This window comes from Colletotrichum gloeosporioides (genome assembly GCF_011800055.1).
Source record: "Colletotrichum gloeosporioides strain Lc1 chromosome Unknown consensus_5, whole genome shotgun sequence".
In the NCBI taxonomy this organism is placed as follows: domain Eukaryota; kingdom Fungi; phylum Ascomycota; class Sordariomycetes; order Glomerellales; family Glomerellaceae; genus Colletotrichum; species Colletotrichum gloeosporioides.
In genome coordinates, this window is record NW_025544650.1 from 309,179 (window position 1) to 325,945 (window position 16,767).

General features: G+C 55.5%; 6 protein-coding genes across 6 annotated transcripts; 4 read left to right on the plus strand and 2 right to left on the minus strand.

The window, feature by feature from the left end:
- Positions 1–100: 100 nt before the first annotated feature.
- Positions 101–2,522, minus strand: GCG54_00003681 (LysM domain-containing protein; the record flags this gene model as incomplete). Its single annotated transcript, XM_045403751.1, has 2 exons — positions 101–816; positions 887–2,522. 2 exons carry the CDS (start codon positions 2,520–2,522, stop codon positions 101–103), a joined length of 2,352 nt encoding a protein of 783 aa, XP_045271091.1.
- Positions 2,523–3,673: 1,151 nt separating this feature from the next.
- Positions 3,674–7,404, plus strand: GCG54_00003682 (Chitotriosidase-1; the record flags this gene model as incomplete). The annotated part of the gene is made up of 3 exons (XM_045403752.1): positions 3,674–5,488; positions 5,556–5,833; positions 5,892–7,404. The coding sequence occupies 3 exons, from the start codon at positions 3,674–3,676 to the stop codon at positions 7,402–7,404; spliced, it is 3,606 nt and encodes a 1,201-aa protein (XP_045271092.1).
- Positions 7,405–8,287: 883 nt separating this feature from the next.
- GCG54_00003683 (uncharacterized protein) lies at positions 8,288–8,920 on the plus strand (the record flags this gene model as incomplete). The annotated part of the gene is made up of 1 exon (XM_045403753.1): positions 8,288–8,920. One exon carries the CDS (start codon positions 8,288–8,290, stop codon positions 8,918–8,920), a length of 633 nt encoding a protein of 210 aa, XP_045271093.1.
- A 1,362-nt stretch (positions 8,921–10,282) lies between these two features.
- Positions 10,283–11,258, plus strand: GCG54_00003684 (uncharacterized protein; the record flags this gene model as incomplete). Its single annotated transcript, XM_045403754.1, has 2 exons — positions 10,283–10,325; positions 10,456–11,258. The coding sequence occupies 2 exons, from the start codon at positions 10,283–10,285 to the stop codon at positions 11,256–11,258; spliced, it is 846 nt and encodes a 281-aa protein (XP_045271094.1).
- A 972-nt stretch (positions 11,259–12,230) lies between these two features.
- Positions 12,231–13,918, minus strand: GCG54_00003685 (uncharacterized protein; the record flags this gene model as incomplete). The annotated part of the gene is made up of 4 exons (XM_045403755.1): positions 12,231–12,807; positions 13,034–13,413; positions 13,497–13,567; positions 13,729–13,918. The coding sequence occupies 4 exons, from the start codon at positions 13,916–13,918 to the stop codon at positions 12,231–12,233; spliced, it is 1,218 nt and encodes a 405-aa protein (XP_045271095.1).
- A 1,647-nt stretch (positions 13,919–15,565) lies between these two features.
- Positions 15,566–16,530, plus strand: GCG54_00003686 (uncharacterized protein; the record flags this gene model as incomplete). Its single annotated transcript, XM_045403756.1, has 2 exons — positions 15,566–15,701; positions 15,773–16,530. 2 exons carry the CDS (start codon positions 15,566–15,568, stop codon positions 16,528–16,530), a joined length of 894 nt encoding a protein of 297 aa, XP_045271096.1.
- Between the last annotated feature and the right edge of the window lie 237 nt (positions 16,531–16,767).

The window sequence follows — 16,767 nt, forward strand, 5'->3', positions numbered from 1 at the left end:
CGATTGCGGTCAATACAGCATTCTCCCACAAACACCGAGCCCTCCCCCCAGATGTTCAGCAATCCAATCTGTGACACGCCTTTGGAGCAGACGAGAACGCCTAAACACCAACGCAGACGGCATAATCAGGCCACAAGTTCTGGCAATCAGACCCAAGCGCCGGGTTCCACTCGACAAAAGTCGCGTAGTCGGGAATCCCGTACTCCTGCTGAATGCCCCAGCACCCCTCCCCGGACTGGACGAGGTGGTACTTCTTGCAGCTGGGCGTGATCCCCTCCTGCGTGGGGCCGGGCGGCTCGACCGGCTCCGACCCGCCTGGAGGAGACGCGGGACCCTGGACACAGTAGGCGTACGTGGGCCACAAGCCCGAGCAGTCCCCGTTGAGGGCGGGGTTCCACTCGTAAAAGTCGGCGAGGTCAATGCCGTTGGCGTCGGCGATAGCCCAGCACCCGTCCCCGGACGCGGCGACGTAGTACTTGCGGCACCCCTCGACGATCCCGGGCTGCGTGGGGCCGGGGGGCTCGACGGGCTCGGTGGGCGGCGTGCCCGAGCCGGCATTGTCTTTGACGCAGACGCCGCGCTCCGCGTCTTCGGCGAGGTCGGCGTAGAGGCCCGCGTCGCAGTCGGATTCCTCGCCGATCCACGTGTTCCACCTGACCAGGTCGCCCACGGTGATGTTCCTGTCCTCGGCAATGTCCGCGCACAGGAACTTGCCGGCGTTGAAGCCGCTGATCTTGGTGAAGCAGGCGCAGCCCTCGACGGTGCCGGGCTCCGGGGTCTCGACGTCGAGGCAACTGCCGTCCGAAGTGTCAGGGGCTGCCGTGTTTATTGTGTTAGCATACGGTTCACAAAGGGGGGAATTGCGTGCTCTCAGGAATAATCTTACCAGTCGCGTTGCCGTACGCTCCGCAGTATCGGAGGTTGGGCTGCAAAACACAAGGATCCACGTTCCCCAGGCTCGGGTTCCACTCGATGAAATCCTCCATCGTGATCCGCTGTGCCGCAACAACATAGTCGCAGGCGTTGATGTTCTTGGTCAGCTGGGGCACGTCGGGCTGCTGGCTCTGGTCCTTCTGTAAGGGGACCTCGACGTGCTCGACGAATTCGCGACACCCGCCAGCCTCGTCGCGAGAGCCGGAGGCGAGAGGGAGCTCGGCGACAGGCGTCTCGCTGGGCACTACGGTCTCGATGGCCGGCTGCGTGGTAGTGACGTAGACGGGCGGCGTGAGGGTGTAGGGCGGGGAGGTGGAATAGGGGTAGGAGGGGTAGGTGTTGATGTCGCCGACGGGCTGGACGCAGTAGGATGTGTTGAGCCACAGGTTCCCGCAGCCGGGGTCGTCGACCGACGGGTTAAGAAAGAAGAAGTCGCGGAGCTCGACCGAGTTCTTGATTGAGATCATCTGGCAGTAGTCGCCCGTACGGATCTCGTACCACCCCGCGCACCGTTCGTTGGACTCGGCCTTGGCGTTGGAGGGTCTCGGGACCGCCGTGGCAGGCGGCTGCGTCGTGGTCGGCGGGCCAGAGGGGACGGCAGTGACGTCGGCCAGGGCCCTCCCCGGGGGACTGACGCAGATCAGATGCCCGACCATGTCATCGAGGTTGGTGCAGAGGGGGCTGATGTTTGGGTTCCAGGTCAGGAGGTGCTGGGCCTGGAGACCGGGAACGGCCTCGAGGATGTCCTCGCAGCTGTCGTCCCACTTGACGCGGTACTGAGCGCACGCCTCGGGGAGACAGAGCTGGGTGCCCGGGACGAGGTTCCTGCAGCCGGGACCGGTCACGCCGGCCCTGATGACTGCGTTGGTTGACACCTTGCGCGCCGTGGCGATGGAGTCGCACGTGTCGCCCGGCTGGACAGTGTAGGGCGAGCCGCACGCCGGGCCGTCCGTGGACGTCGGCGCGGGCTTGGTGGTGACGGCGTACGCGGCAGGCGTGGTAAAGTCATAGCCAGCGGCGCCGCAGCTGGCCGTGCGGGACTTGAAGTCGGCTGCGAACTCTGCATCGAAGCCAAAGGGCGAGCCGAGGAGGACCTTGGCGGTGCCGAGAGAGCAGCCGGAGCAAGGACCGGCGGTGGTGCCGTTGGCCAGGTTATCGAGGTACACTTCGTCGCAGTACACGCCCGTGTTGCTATCCTGGGCGCAGGATAAGTCATATGCGTGGATCATGCGGTCGACCATGTAGGTCGCGGGATACACGACCCGGTCAAACTCGACGACGTCGGTCTCGGCACCACAGCCCGAGGCGATGGTCCGGCGGGCGGCAGCCAGGGACGACTGGCAGCCCGATGTGCAGAGGGCCTCCAACATCTGGGACTCGAGGCGGGGGACGGCGGCGGCATGGGTGGCCAGGAAGCCGGGACAGGTCTGAACCGTCGTGTTGAGAGCTTGGTAGCAGCTCTCGCTGAGCCCAGGGTAGTGGGCGTAGCCCAGCTTCACGTCGGTGAACTGTTGGGCGTCGACGAAGCCCATGAGAGCAAGCAAGTGAATCGCAAGGGGCAGAGCCCACGAGCAAAGGGACAGGTCCATATTGGAGAAAGGGGAAAACGAGCGACGGAGACAGCAAAGAGTCAAAAGAGCGTAGAGATGGGCTGTATAACGAGCATGAGACCCCGAAGGTGCGAGGGTTCTCAACGAGAAATTTCTGGGATCGGGCGACGCCGCCATAAAGAGGGAAGTGAGATGGTCCAGGAAACAAACCATGATGCCTACTGCCATCACAAGCCCATTCCAGTCCAGCTCGGAACATCAATGTCCGTTCACATCCCTTCGTCACCTGCCGCCAACCTTTCCCTCATCTCATACATAGTAAGCCCCCCCTATTCTCATTATCACGAGGCCTCGAAAGCGATTAACCTAGACTTAGACGTGATCAAAACTCATATCAATAGCTCATCTTGGCAAGCTTTCATGGGTCGTAACTCGGTGCAACGCTGACAAGCAACGCTGACAAGTCCGGTCATGGTCACATCCGGGATGGACCTCTGTCTTGACTTGCCCCTGCATCCCGCAGCCCTCGGGCTGACCCGATTGACTCTAACTTTAACTCTATCCGTACTTTTAACTAAAATCGCCGCGATTTTCCCGACGAGGCTGATGCCTAAATGCAGCCAAGGCTGACGCTTGATGCAACGCTTGATGCAGCCAAGGCTGGGGGCCAGGAACAGTATCACGGGATTCGCCCGTCAGCAGCTCACATGCGACTGTGCAATTTCACACGGGCCGATACCCCATGATCATCTTCCCTGATAACCTTCATCGAGCTTCCTCTCTCGGAAAGGCACGAGCCCCAAATGAGAGCGCGCGATAATCTCATGAGATATCCGTTTATTGCTCAAATGGCGGGCGAGCGACTGTCAAGTAAGACACCGTCATACCAGGGTAGTACTCGCTTCGAGACCGAGCTGAGAGAATGTCAGATGATCCCCTGAGTGAGCTGAAAAGGGAAGGACCCTGAGATGCTGGCAGTTCGCGGTTCGGGACGAGCAAGCCACGATACCGCCGGCCGACATCGTGGCTCTTTCTTTCGTGATGGTTGAGCTTAAGAGCACCCATCCCCAGGGCGGCCGATGCCCGTTGAAACCAGGCTCGCCCAGAAGGCTCATCTTTTGACACTCTTTTCTGAGGTCGACGTTCGTTCACTCCTCACTTATCGTGGGACAGGATCCATCCTAGCAACCATGGCATCATCCATCAGGGACCGCCGCTCCAATCTCTTTACCCTTTCTTCGCTCATTCCTCTCTTCTTTCTTGCCTTTTATATCGGAAGCAGGCATGAGAGCGCTCCTGTCGAGTTGGCTCACCTGAGTCCCAGGGCAGAGAACTCAACTGCTCAGCCCGTTATCGAGGCTACGACCTCTTCCGCTTTCCCTGCTCCTTCTGGCAACTTGTCCGTCTCGGACGCGGAGGCCCCCTTCGGCCTCGCTGTGCGCCTCGACGACGATCCCTACACCTGCGGCCCGGGCCGCCCCTGCTCCAACGGCGCCTGTTGCGGCGCCTCGGGCAACTGTGGCTATGCCCCGGCCTACTGCGGCGCGGGCTGCCAGTCCAACTGCGACGCCAAGGCCGAGTGCGGCCAGTACGCCGTGAACCCGGGGCAAACCTGCAAGCTCAACGCCTGCTGCAGCGAGCACGGCTTCTGCGGCACCACCTCGGAATTCTGCACCGAAGGGTGCCAGTCTAACTGCATCCTAGAGCCCCAGCCTCCGGGCGGCTCACCCAAAGACGCCGCCATGGAGCGCGTCATAGGCTACTACGAGTCCTGGAGCTACAAGTCAAAGTGTAACCAGAAGTCGCCCTCGGATCTGCCCCTTAAGGAGCTTACCCACCTCAACTACGCCTTCACCTTCATCGAGCCTGGGACCTACGAGATGGTCACCATGGACATGAAGCACGAGGACGACCTGTGGCAGGTCACCGTAGACAGTAAAAAGTACAACCCTAACCTCAAGGTGTACGTCGCTGTCGGCGGCTGGACCTTCTCCGACAACGGCACCGTCACTCAGCCGCTGTTCGGTGAGATTGCCAGCACCCAGGCGAACCGTCAAAAGTTCGCCGACGGCGTGGTCAGGTTCCTTGATAAGTACGGCTTCGACGGCCTCGACATCGACTGGGAGTACCCCGGCGCTGGCGACCGCGGTGGCAAGGATGAGGACACCCCCAACTTCGTGTTGCTGATGAAGACGCTGCGCAACACTTTTGATCGGTCGTCACGCAAGCTGGGCCTGACCTTCACCATCCCCTCGTCCTTCTGGTACCTGCGCTGGTTTGACATGCCCGGGCTGTTGCAGTACGCCGACTGGACCAACCTGATGAGCTACGACCTCCACGGCACCTGGGACCGGGACAACCCTATCGGGGCCATCGCGCAGGCCCACACTAATCTGACGGAGATCAAGCTCGCCACACAGCTCCTCTGGCGTGTGGGCGTGAAGCCTGAGCAGGTCGTCCTGGGCTATGGCTTCTACGGGCGCGCCTTTGAGCTTGCGGATTCCAGCTGTACCAAGCCCGGATGCCCATTCGCCGGCGGCGCCAAGAAGGGACCTTGCTCCAATGAGGCCGGCATCCTCATGTACTACGAGATCCAGGCCATCCTGAAGAAGTTCCCGGACCTCGAGCCCGTGTTCGACAAGGAGGCGGCGGTCAAGTACATCACCTGGGACAAGAACCAGTGGATATCGTACGACGATGCCGACACGTTCAAGCTCAAGCTCAAGTGGGCCAATGAGATGGGTTTCGGCGGTTCGATGATCTGGGCCGTCGACACGGACGACGACAAGTTCACGGCCATGAGCGGGCTGATGGGCCACCAGGTGGCGCACATGAACACCGATAAAGTCGAGGCTCTGGAGATGACCAGCTCCAATTTGATCGAGACCATCAAGCTGGAGAACGGACAGGGATGCTACGTGTACAAGTCCGACGGCTGTAGAGAGGATGGACACTTTGCCTGCCCCCATGGCGAGAGCCTGGTTGCCGTCGACAGGCAAGGATGCGTAAGTGACGCTGTTGATAGAAGTACCCCTGGCAAGGCAGACGTGCTGACTTTTGTATGTGTTACAGGGCTCCGAAGACAGCAGCAAGGGCATGCCGGTCTGCTGTCCCCGGGACTCGACGAGCTCGTGCACCTGGCGAGGCACGCCCGACGACGGTGGCGTATGGGGCGACTGCAACGGGCAGTGCCACACTGGCGAGACGGCCGTTGTGTCTTCCAAATGGGGGGGCTCTCCCTCGGCTGACACCAAGTGGCCGCGCAAGAACTGCGCGCGGGGGTCCAAGGTGCTCTGCTGCGAAGCCCCCAACTTCAAGAGCATCGTCAAGGACTGCTATTGGACGGGATGGTGAGTCCCCGCCTCTGTGATGGATCCACGACCGAATAGGGCTGATCCGGGTTTGTAGCATCCAAAGCAATGAGTGCTCCTCGACGCACACGAAGGTGGCGACCAAGACGGGAGCATGCCCCTTCAGCGTCGTGCAGAGTTATTGCTGCCCCCGGGACACGGGACTGTACGAGTGCGGGTGGCGCGGCACATCTCCCGACTGCGTTGACGGCAACTGCAAAGCCCTGGACAAGGACAACAAACCCCTGTACGAGGTGCAAATCGACAGCCACGCCAGCGGTGACTCGTACAACGCCTGCAGCTGGGACCGGCAGAAGGCGCTCTGCTGCAAGGTCCGGGTGGAAGTGCCCAAGCCGCTGACGTGCACAGTCGACTCGTGCATGCTAGACTACAACTTTTGCTCGCAGACCAACCGCGACGACTGGGGCAACCACATTGAGCCGCGCGATGAGGAGACCGAAACGGGTGTGGCTTTGGCCGAGGCGGCTAATGCTCAGAAGGGCCCCGGGGTATCGCTCGTGATTCGGCAGGATGACGGCGAGTTCCAGATCCTTAACAAGCGCGATTACAAGTGGCTGGCGTCTTTCGGCATTGTCATTCTCCAAGAGTCGCTCGCGTACCCTCCGCCATCACAGCTCATGCGCCGGCTCCGGGAGGGTTTGGTGAGGGTGCTCCGTCGGTGGGCGACGCAGTCGGATCATTGCGGCGACCCGGGGATCGAGGCGCTCGACATTGACCTGGACGATGACGCTCCTCCTCCCGACCGAGGGCAGGTAGAGCACACGATTCCGCTGGTCATTGTAGGGCGATTCGCTTCAGTGGCGGAGCACGGTCGGATGTGGGCGGCTCGGCCGGCGGGATACGTCCGCGAAGACGGCACAACAGTGGGACAGGCTCATCCGACGGGGAGGCCAACGACGGCGCGGCGGGTAGGCAACCAAAACTTCTGGCAGAACATCTGGGGCGACCCGGCGGGGCTACCGGCGAATCTGCCCCGGGTGACGCCCGACTCTCCCGATATCCGGCGGCCGGTGGGGCGTCTGTACGAGGCGCTCGGGTCGACGACGCACCCGACCGAGTTCACGTTCCTGCAGGACAACATCAACGGAGTCAAGGGCCGCGTGGAGATCTTCAACGCGCCGATGGGGTCGAACCTGTTTGGGAGGTTCCTCCGGGACGCGGTGGACCGCAGCAACGACTCGCCGCTGACGGACATCATGTCGTTCATGGCGCCGCTTCGCGAGCTGGTGGCCCTGTTCGGGTACCTGCGGGACGACGACGTGGTGACGAGCATTGACAACGGGGCGGCGCTGTTCCTGGCGCAGCTGCAGCAGCTCGAGCTCAATCTGCCGGACGCGCGGGGTCTGTCGGCGCAGTGGAACGAGTTCTACCCGTCGTACTTTCGCATGGTGACCGACTTTGCGCGGACGTGGGCGCGGGCGCGCATCCGGCAGGTCAGGCGGGTGTACAATAACCGCAACAACCTGAACGCGCAGCACAGGGCCGAGGTGTTGGCGGATCTGCAGGAGATTGAGAATGACATTCCCAACTGGACGCACCCGGCCGAGTGAGCATGCTGGCTGCGAGAGTGATCCGGAGGAGACTGGCGTGTCGTTTAGAGGGGATGTGATGGTATCAGACGTCCGTCTATTGTTGGTGTCGGGTTGGCAGATAATTAACTGTGTAGAAAGAGATTGAGTGATTGATTGGTTGATGGATGGACGGATTGATGCATTGGAGAGAAGCAATAATCGTCGCGTTGAGAAGGAGGTTTGTTCCTGACTGGTAGTGACGATGATGACTAAGTGGGTAGATGACCTGCACTGCCAGATGCTGCCAGGTGTTCAATGACAGACAGACAACCCTAACCCCAATCGCTCGCCTGCCCTCCTGGCACTCACTCTCTACTTGCCAACTTGCCTCGGTACCTAGGCAGTTTGGTAGATACATTGTATATAGCATCATCTGCAACACTGTAGTTTCTAATGATATTTATCGGGGCTGGGCTCCAGAGAGAGCCGAATGTCACCATACCACACCATGTAAACATGTATTCATGTACCCCTCCCTGCCTCATAATGCATATATGTCGTTTGCTACCCTGTTGCCTGTTCTGCCCTTTCTCCCCTGCCCGTTAGCTGCCCTTGGCGGCCCGCCAATGACACCCTACTGCATTTGATAAACAGACTACATGCAGCCTGTAGCTGCCATGTAAGTGTTCCAGCCCAAAGTCCGCTGAATTAAATACTCTCCATGCATCCTCCAAAGCCAGCATACACTCACTGCCTAGGATTGATGAAGCGCATCCCTCGCATTATTATCAATCAGCACCTCCGAACAAGCAACATCACCATTTTCCGACGACTACCGACCCAAGCCATCGCTTCGTCACCTGCTAAAATTTCCCTTGCATTTCTTCATCATCATCACCACCATCACCATTACCCTCGCGCCATGTCCTCCCCACCACTCTCAGACTCGGGCTCCGACATATTCAAACCGGACGACGATGAATTCCCCGAACCAACACCCGAAACCAACATCCGCGACTGCGGCTATCCGAAATGGGGCTTCGTCATCTACCGGACAACCTACTCCCCCGAGTCAGCCTCGAAATGGGACCAGTTCAAGGCCCTCGTCCTCTCCAACCTCCGCAAGTGCATCGCCGACTCCGCCGCCCCGGAAATCCTCCAAAACATGGACTTCATCTTCGTCGACGACCCCTCCCTGGACAACATCTCCATCGCCGACCTGCAGCGCCGTTTCCGCACTTGGGTCGAGTCCGTGGCCATGCTCCCCTTCAAGCCCAGCCAGAGCGACCCGCAGGAAATGGTCTACGTGCCCCGCGGCGCCAGGTACGAGTTCTTCATCATGGTCGACGAGCTCGCCCTGGCTTCCCCTTGCGTCAAGCTCGTGCGCGGCTTTCCCGAGCCCGAGAACCCGGACGAGGTCGGGCGCGAGCACGCCAAGGTCTGGCACATTGCTGTCGGAACCGAGCTATACGATGAGCTGGGCGACCCGAATGCCCCTTATACCGGCCGCTATTACAGGTCTTTGCCTAGCCGTCTGGTCGCGCAGGGCTATTAGTCACGGCGGACGTGATGCCCAAGTCATCCACGGCTTTCAAAGGAATGCAATGAGTCCAATGAGGTCCCAGGCACAGACGTTCTTGAAACTTACCTTGGAGCGCGATGCCATGTACTCAATGGCACCTGTGGTATAAAGGAGCTTCACCAGCTCGTAGCCGACGCCCGCGTTACCGCCCATGACGATAAAGACACGATCATTCTGTGGCCCGACGTGCTCCTCCGTGAAGGAAGGCTTGGGGAGATAGTGCTGTGTGCGCCAGTTACACAATGCGACAAGTAACATAGTTTCAGTAGCTTAACATCAATATCACTTCAGGCTAAGGTCTCGATTCAAGTAAAGGATCAATTGAGTCGCCATAGCCCGCCAATTGAATGCGTTGTAACTCATACATCGCTATGACAGTACATCATCCTCCCGAATCAAGATAGAACAGACTGTCACTGTCATGGCCACCATGCCACCGCGTCATGTAAGAACGGCCGCCTCGTTGTACGGTCCGTTGATCCGAGTGTTGGCTCCGCTGATGCAACCTTGGGGTCATCCGCCAGCAAGACAAGGGATGCATAAAGTCAGAGGCTATGAACCGCGCCTTGCATGGCATACCCATGTAGACATTCTGGTTTGTATTAGTCAATGGGGCGTTTCTAGCTTATCGCCTTATTTAGAGGAAGTCTCTCGAATTACATCAGAACTTGAGACAGGAAACGATGATGTTCTCTGAAGAGATCGTACTCTTCCACGCACAATTGATAAGCTTCTGAAAGGTCGGCGCTCGGCTTTTGGAAATTTCCAGGCTTTCTTTCCTGTTCTTCGCACCAGCTGGCTGAATTATGTATCATTTGGCGAGGTAGAAGACTGCAGAACAAGAAACGATGGTGTCCGGGGTCTATTTGACTCGAAACAGCTGGTAAGGGCTTCCTTTGTGACTCCAATTCTTCCAGTGCATATGTAACATGTTTCGTCAACCATGTAATACGGGAAATCACCGAGACACATATTTGAAGAAACTTGCCTGATCTAGTTCAAAATCGAAGTTTCTCCAAGGACTTCCACTATGACATATACATAGGAGTCTCGCTTGCAGTCAGCATATTGCAAACCACCACCGGATCGGAGGAGTCTAGGCCCATTTGCTTCAGACGACCCGTACGCATCGTGCACCGCCATGCAGAATGTCTCTGCTCTTGCTCCTACTTCTGGGACTCGTCCACGAGCTCTGTACATCATCAGACGCGTACATGGGTGTACCTCCCGTCAAGGCAGAAACGCCGGTGTTAAACTTTTGTCGGACTCCGCTGTTCTCGTTTCCAGTTGCGAAGACGATGATGATGGAGTGCTGTGGCTTATTGCGACTGGAAGATGCCAGCAAAGTTCAATGTTACCAGTGTGGAGACGGAGCGAAGTCAGTGTTACAAAGAGCCATCCGAATCTGACACAGCTCGGACAGTGTTTTCATTCCGATGCTTGGATTGATCGATTTGGTAAGATCTTGCTTTCTTTGAATCACAGGTGCTAACTTGTCCTCTCTTCAGCCCAGAAAGCCATCAAGTCTCTTCAAGTCGAGAACACCGACCGATCAACACAGCAGCTTGCGGACCAGTTTTGTCTCCGGCTAGTAGGGTTTCTACTGGGGAAACGCATTGATGTGGATTCCCCATCACGACATGATTTGCGAATGGTACTGAAGAGCAACCACGCCCACGGTCCGGCTGTCTATACACGCAGTTCTGCTATCATCGATCGTTCCTGGGAGCCCGATGCAACGTCAGAAGACAGCAAAGATGCTGAATCAGACGCCAGCGAGTTGGACTCCATCGTGTCTCAATTTGACCGTGAATCCGACAGCGACTATGATCCCGGCGATGATTTTGAGGATGCCCTTTCTGATGACTCATCCGGATTATCGGATTACGCGTCTTGTTTGGAGACAATGAGTGATCTGGATTGGGACGAATACAGTGACGAAGGCGGCGATGAAGACGTCGACGAAGATGACAGCCTTGCAACACATCATGCGTCTTGTTGCCAAAGGAAGTACCAGGCGGTGCGCGCCGTGTTCATGATCTGGGATTTCCCCGGCTTCATCCACCTGCCGTACGCTCCCTATACCATTGAGCAAGAAATGGAAGACCCGATGAAATCCTTCACGGCCTACAACTACGATGTGGAACAGTTTACCATTCCTTCGCACAACCCAACCACGAGACTTCTGGGAAAGATTCGCGAGTGCAAGTCGTTATTGAAAGCTGGGAACACGGAAACATTACTGATTCTCTGGTACAACGGTCACGGCAACGTCGAAGGCGACCGAAATGATCTCGTGTTGTGTGGGTAAGTGAACAATGCGACTTCGAGTCCAAGCGTTGTTTCCGTTATTCTAGACTCCTGAAAATGCTGTGATCCATGAACATACCAGCTAATAGCTTTTCTAGTGAGAAGTCCAAAATCCACTGGCAGGACATCGTCGAGGAGATCTACGACTTGCCATGTGATGTCCTCGTCGTACTTGACTGTTGTCATGCTGGTGCATTCGTTCAGAACCAAAAGACTCGCAAGCCGTTTCTTCCGCAAAACCGTGGATTTATCAAAGAGGTCTTGTGCTCTGCAGGGTTTGAGAGGACGGCTAGTTTTGGGGGTCGGTACTCGCTATCGCCGGTGCTGAGCAAGACGTTGAATGAATTTCGCCATCGGGGAGGGTTGAATGTCAGTCATCTTTTCGAGGAGCTCTGCTACCAAATGAAAGGGTACTATCAGAAGCTCTGCCAGCATGAGACATCTAACACTCCCGTCAAGCAGCGACTGATTGAAGGTCGCCCGGGATCAATTCAGCTGCACCCCCTACCTGACCCAACGAGTGCTCCGACGAAGAAACGACTGGCTTCACTAGCCTTTCCTCATTGTGGCAAGCAGCCGCCTATGAGACGTCGGAAGCTTAAAGCATACGAACCCCAAGGAGAATGAGAGCGAGGCCCTGGGCCAAGAGAAGCGGCAAAGCTATATGTGTATTTGAGGTTGAGCGCTTGACGGTTTGCATGTGTGATAGTGTGAGCTTCATTTCATTTTTGTTCTCTATTCTGCTGAACAAAGATTCTTGTAATCAATCGATTCATTGCTAACTGTTTAGTCGGAATACGTGCCTGTCAATATCATTGTCTATGTTTAACAATACTGCTCGCGACGACTTAGCTCTTAGTGATATGCTGAAGATATTCATCATATTGAGCTGATACTTGCGAATAGCTGGGGATTCCAATGTAAATATAGAGCTGGGGACCATCAGCCCAAAGTATTGAATTCAACAAGCCATTCACTTGCTGTAAGAAATCTCGGTCTCGTGCGTAACCTTGATTCCCCTGCCATGGAAGGCAACGGAGAGATTGGCGGCCGACGAATCGGTATCCCTGCCCCTTTCATTCGATAGTTTGGCCCCATCAATACGACTGCTCTCTCTTCCCCCATCCATGCCTTCTGATTGTATGATGGTCTCTCGATGAGTTGTAGCATCCTTGCGAAGAACACGTCCTGACCACAATATTGTCTCATCGTCCACCTTCCCTGAACCTCCCTCAGATATGTCATCCTGGGACTGAAGCTCGTAAGATTCGGATTGCATGTTTCTTCGCTTCTTGTTGTTCTCAATAACTGTGTTGTATGGGAGGGACTTTTTGCCAGTCCTGTCGCTGGAACCGGTGATACGCGAGGAGATGAAGCTGGGAAGATACCGCATGAAGAACGGCTTGAGACCCGGCACAGCCGCGCATACTATACCAGCGTTGGCTTCGAGAAAGGACCAGTTGAACTGCTCGGCAACGTCCCAGCTGTAGTCCGGACTCTTCATTAAAGGAGGAAGAATTATGGTACGCTTGATAGCTGCGGCACAGACACTGATAACATCTAGTCAGCTGCTCAAAGTTCTTGCTACAAGCCTTTGTTATCTGCGTGGATATCCCGACTATCCGTTCGGATGATTACGGGACGAGATGTGCAACATCAAGAGTCTCTGGCATTACACTATCCCGTCCGCGTGTCTGTAACCGAGGTATCCATAGGGAGATAATAGGGCCTCTATGAAGTTGTGATTGGGGGCAAACGACTGTGGGGAGAACTCACAACGTGCCAGTTGCGAACAGCAGAATTACCGACGCTTTCTGCCGCCTCGCCATTTGAAGGGGGATGACAATCTTCAACGGCAGCACAAGGATGACGATATCCATAATAATGTTGGCGATACTGAGAACCATGTAGACTGTCTCCTTATCGACACAGCTTGCAGTCTTCAACGCCACCGCATCCCATGAAGCATAGACAGGGCGGCAACCGAACAGGCTAAGCAACTGATACGCGATCGAGTATGCAGTTACGATTCCAATTAACGTCATGACAACATTACGGAAGCTCTGGTCAGGACATAGTCGCAGGTAGAGAAACAGAAGTGACAGTTTTGCTAGAACAACAGTGAGGGAGTAGGTCATCGTCGTGCAAGTGCCGTACTGCGGTATTCTGTTAGCATAGTGAGCGCTCAGCAACCAGACAAGAGTTGGAAGTCAGCAGAAACGTAGACATCGCAGCTTACAATCAGAAACCTGGGATCATAGTCGGCATATTTGACCTGCCAAAAGTGGGACCCTACACCAAGCTCAATCACTGAAACATCATTGTCAGCAGTGGTCAAGCCCCAACACATCTATCACACTTACTCTTGAGGCCAGTGGCCAAGAATCCAAGGCTCATGATCATCGAAGCAATGATCAAGTATAAAGTTCATGTCAGTGTTGCCAGCACAAAAGAATGGCCGATGCACTCACAATCATCTACTCCCAAGCTCCGTCGCACAATATGGGCTCTGGTGAAAATCCGAAGCACCACAAAGACCAAGGCAACGATGGTGGTAGATGTTCCTGCAGCAATCATGCCGGACCCCACGCTGCCTGCAGCGAAGCGTTCCTCCCCTTCGGGCGGATCTATCATGTAGATGATCTCCGCACCGGAAGCCATTGCACAGATATTTGAATCCAATATTTGAAACTATGCGTAGAAGTGAGAAAGACTTTTAAGAACTAGCTAACTGCAGTAGAAGAACCGAAAGGAAAAGCAGCACGTTTTCGCACACGCCGAGGCTTTGTTGGCTCTAAATGAACCTCATCATATTTTCACTGACGCGAACATCAGTCCAGGTGGCAAGGATCGATTCCTTCTTGCGACATGAAGGGTCTGTTTTGCCGTTCTACCTCAGTCAGCTTAAACGGCTGCCCTACCTCTGCGCTCGCTGACGATTCTCCCGAGGCTACGGCTACTGGTCAGGAACCAAGAAGACTTTGGCCAAATCCTGGCCAGCCTTCTCAATCATACGAGTATGTGGGGAACCAAGTAGTTGTTGGTGATGAGATATGATACAGGGAGCATCGTCGCGGGGAGCGGGGAAGCGCTTCCACGAGATCAATTCCATGCAACGTTTTGGCTACATACGTCCAGCGCGTTGAGGCTTCTTCGATTTCCTGGCTGCTTCACATCTAGATTATCCTGGCCTTCAAATGAGTTTTTTTTTTGAGGCTTACGACCAACTGGCAATACCTGGAACAACAGATACAGCCACCCGTACGCTCCTCCTGGAGCATCAATCAAAGAAGGAGAAGCTAACCTCGGTAGGTGTTGAGTGGGAAGATGTTCGACCAGATGGCTCTGGCATTGGTTGTCGCTGACGAGAAAATTACTGTCTCAAGTTGCTTATTTCCGGAATTGAAGATGTTGACCTGTTGGCACTCAATGTGCACCCTAGTTTTCTTTTAGGCTTGGAAGACAATTTGCTCGCACCATGAAGGATGATACTGGCAAGAACTGCATTTTCTCAAAATAGACATTGCCTAGCGCTGTTGGTGGAGGATCCGCGCCGCAGTCTGCAGGGGATGCGGCTAATCTTGCTCAGTCCACCCAGCACACTGCTAAAGGCCACCAGTAGAATGTGAGGAGATGGCAAGACGTTGAGAAGAAACCCACATTCTGGTATCATTCCCTATCTCGCTTAGGCTCTGTCCTGCGTGATTAGTTAATCAAGTGTGCAGCAAACACACCCAACACAGCAAATGCAGGTGTCATGTTCAGCTGCCCAGACAGGTGAGCACCAACAGCGTCATATCATTCGCCAGTATCAACATTCGTGGCGGAGGATAAGCCTAGATCGTCGGTTGTCGGTCTGCGAGCCGGTCAGTGTGGGCCAAGCGGAACTGAGGTCCGGAGTCAAGACTCTGGGCGGCCAGGGTGCCGTCTCTAATACCTCACCGTCGCGGTCTGCTTTATTCCCACCGCATGTTTGCTTGAGTGGGTCGAAAGATCCTTCGATAAGGAGAACCAGGAGCATCTCTGGCGTGGATGCTAGGGCAGGGAGATCCAAACATTCATGGGTGGGTAACACTGGGCATGCAAGAGACTGTTGGAACCGGAGTAATAATCGTAAGACAATGCGTGTAATCCCAAGACACTTGTTCTAGTGCATCTGACGAACCACCTGGAAGAAAAGACCACAGGGCACGAAGACGGTTTACTTGATAAATGGCCTATATCTAGTTTTTGGTTCTCAGTCCCATGTGGGTTTTGCGCTCGAATTTAATCAGACTCAAAAGCTTCGACTTTCTGCCTTTGCCCACCATGTCTCGAATGCAGACTGATGAAGAGAAGCACCCTGAGCTTTTCAAGCCCGACCTCAACATTGACCGCCGAACATGCAAGCGAGTCGTTCCATTGGAGGTCCTGGCCCTTGGCATGTCCAAGACGGGTACATCATGTAGGTATCCGCGATCTCCATAGAGATCGCCCCCAATACTTCGGAGCCAGGCTAATGACATGGACACCCAGCAATGCAACGAGCCCTCATGATTCTCGGCTACGATGACGTTTACCACGGCTTCTCCATGACATCCAACATCTGTGAGGTCCAGCTGTGGACCGAAGGCATGCACGCAAAGATGAATCCCCAGCCCGGCCAGAAGCCCTTTGGTCGCACCGAGTTCGACCAGCTGCTCGGCCACTGCGGGGCCGTCTGTGACCTGCCGCCCAACTTCTTCGGTTCGGAGCTGGTTAGAGCGTACCCCGACTCCAAGGTTGTTCTCGTCGAGCGGCAATTCGAGTCGTGGTACAAGAGCTTCGACGAGAGCATTGTCAACGTTGCCTTCAACCCTGTCTGGAGGACGCTTTCATGGCTGCGCGCGAAGTATGTCGCGGAGATCGACGACATCACATTCACCTGGCTGCGGTACCAATTCAACTCAGACACCAAAGAAGGAATCCTAGCGAACGCTCGGGAGGGATACAAGAGGCACTATGACACCATCCGAAGGGAGACGCCGCCCGAGAGGTTGCTAAACTACAATTTGAAGGATGGTTGGGGCCCGTTGTGCGAGTTTCTGGGAAAGCCTATCCCTGATGTGCCGTTTCCACACGTCAATGACCACGACGCATACCACGAGAAGCTTCGGATTATTATTAAGAAGGGCGCAAAGGCCTTTGCGCGCAAAATGGTGTGGATTGTCGTGCCGGGTCTCGTCGGAGCTGCTGCTTATCACTTTGGGACCAAACCTGGCATGATCGAGCACGCGATGCAGTTCTTGAAATAATTCAGAAATGTGCTCTTTTTTACATTCATATTGAGCCAACGTATCATCAGTGTGATTGAATTTCATCGTTGAAGATTGATAAGAGCCTTTCTACTTTCAGCTTAATTCTCATCGTCAATTCTCTCGGATGTACGAAGTGCAATTATGCCAACAGGCACTAGTTATAATGGGCTGGGAAGATGCTTGTTTCGCTGGTTGCCTCGATCTCCTTTGTTGGAGGTTTTTGAGTTGGGAATG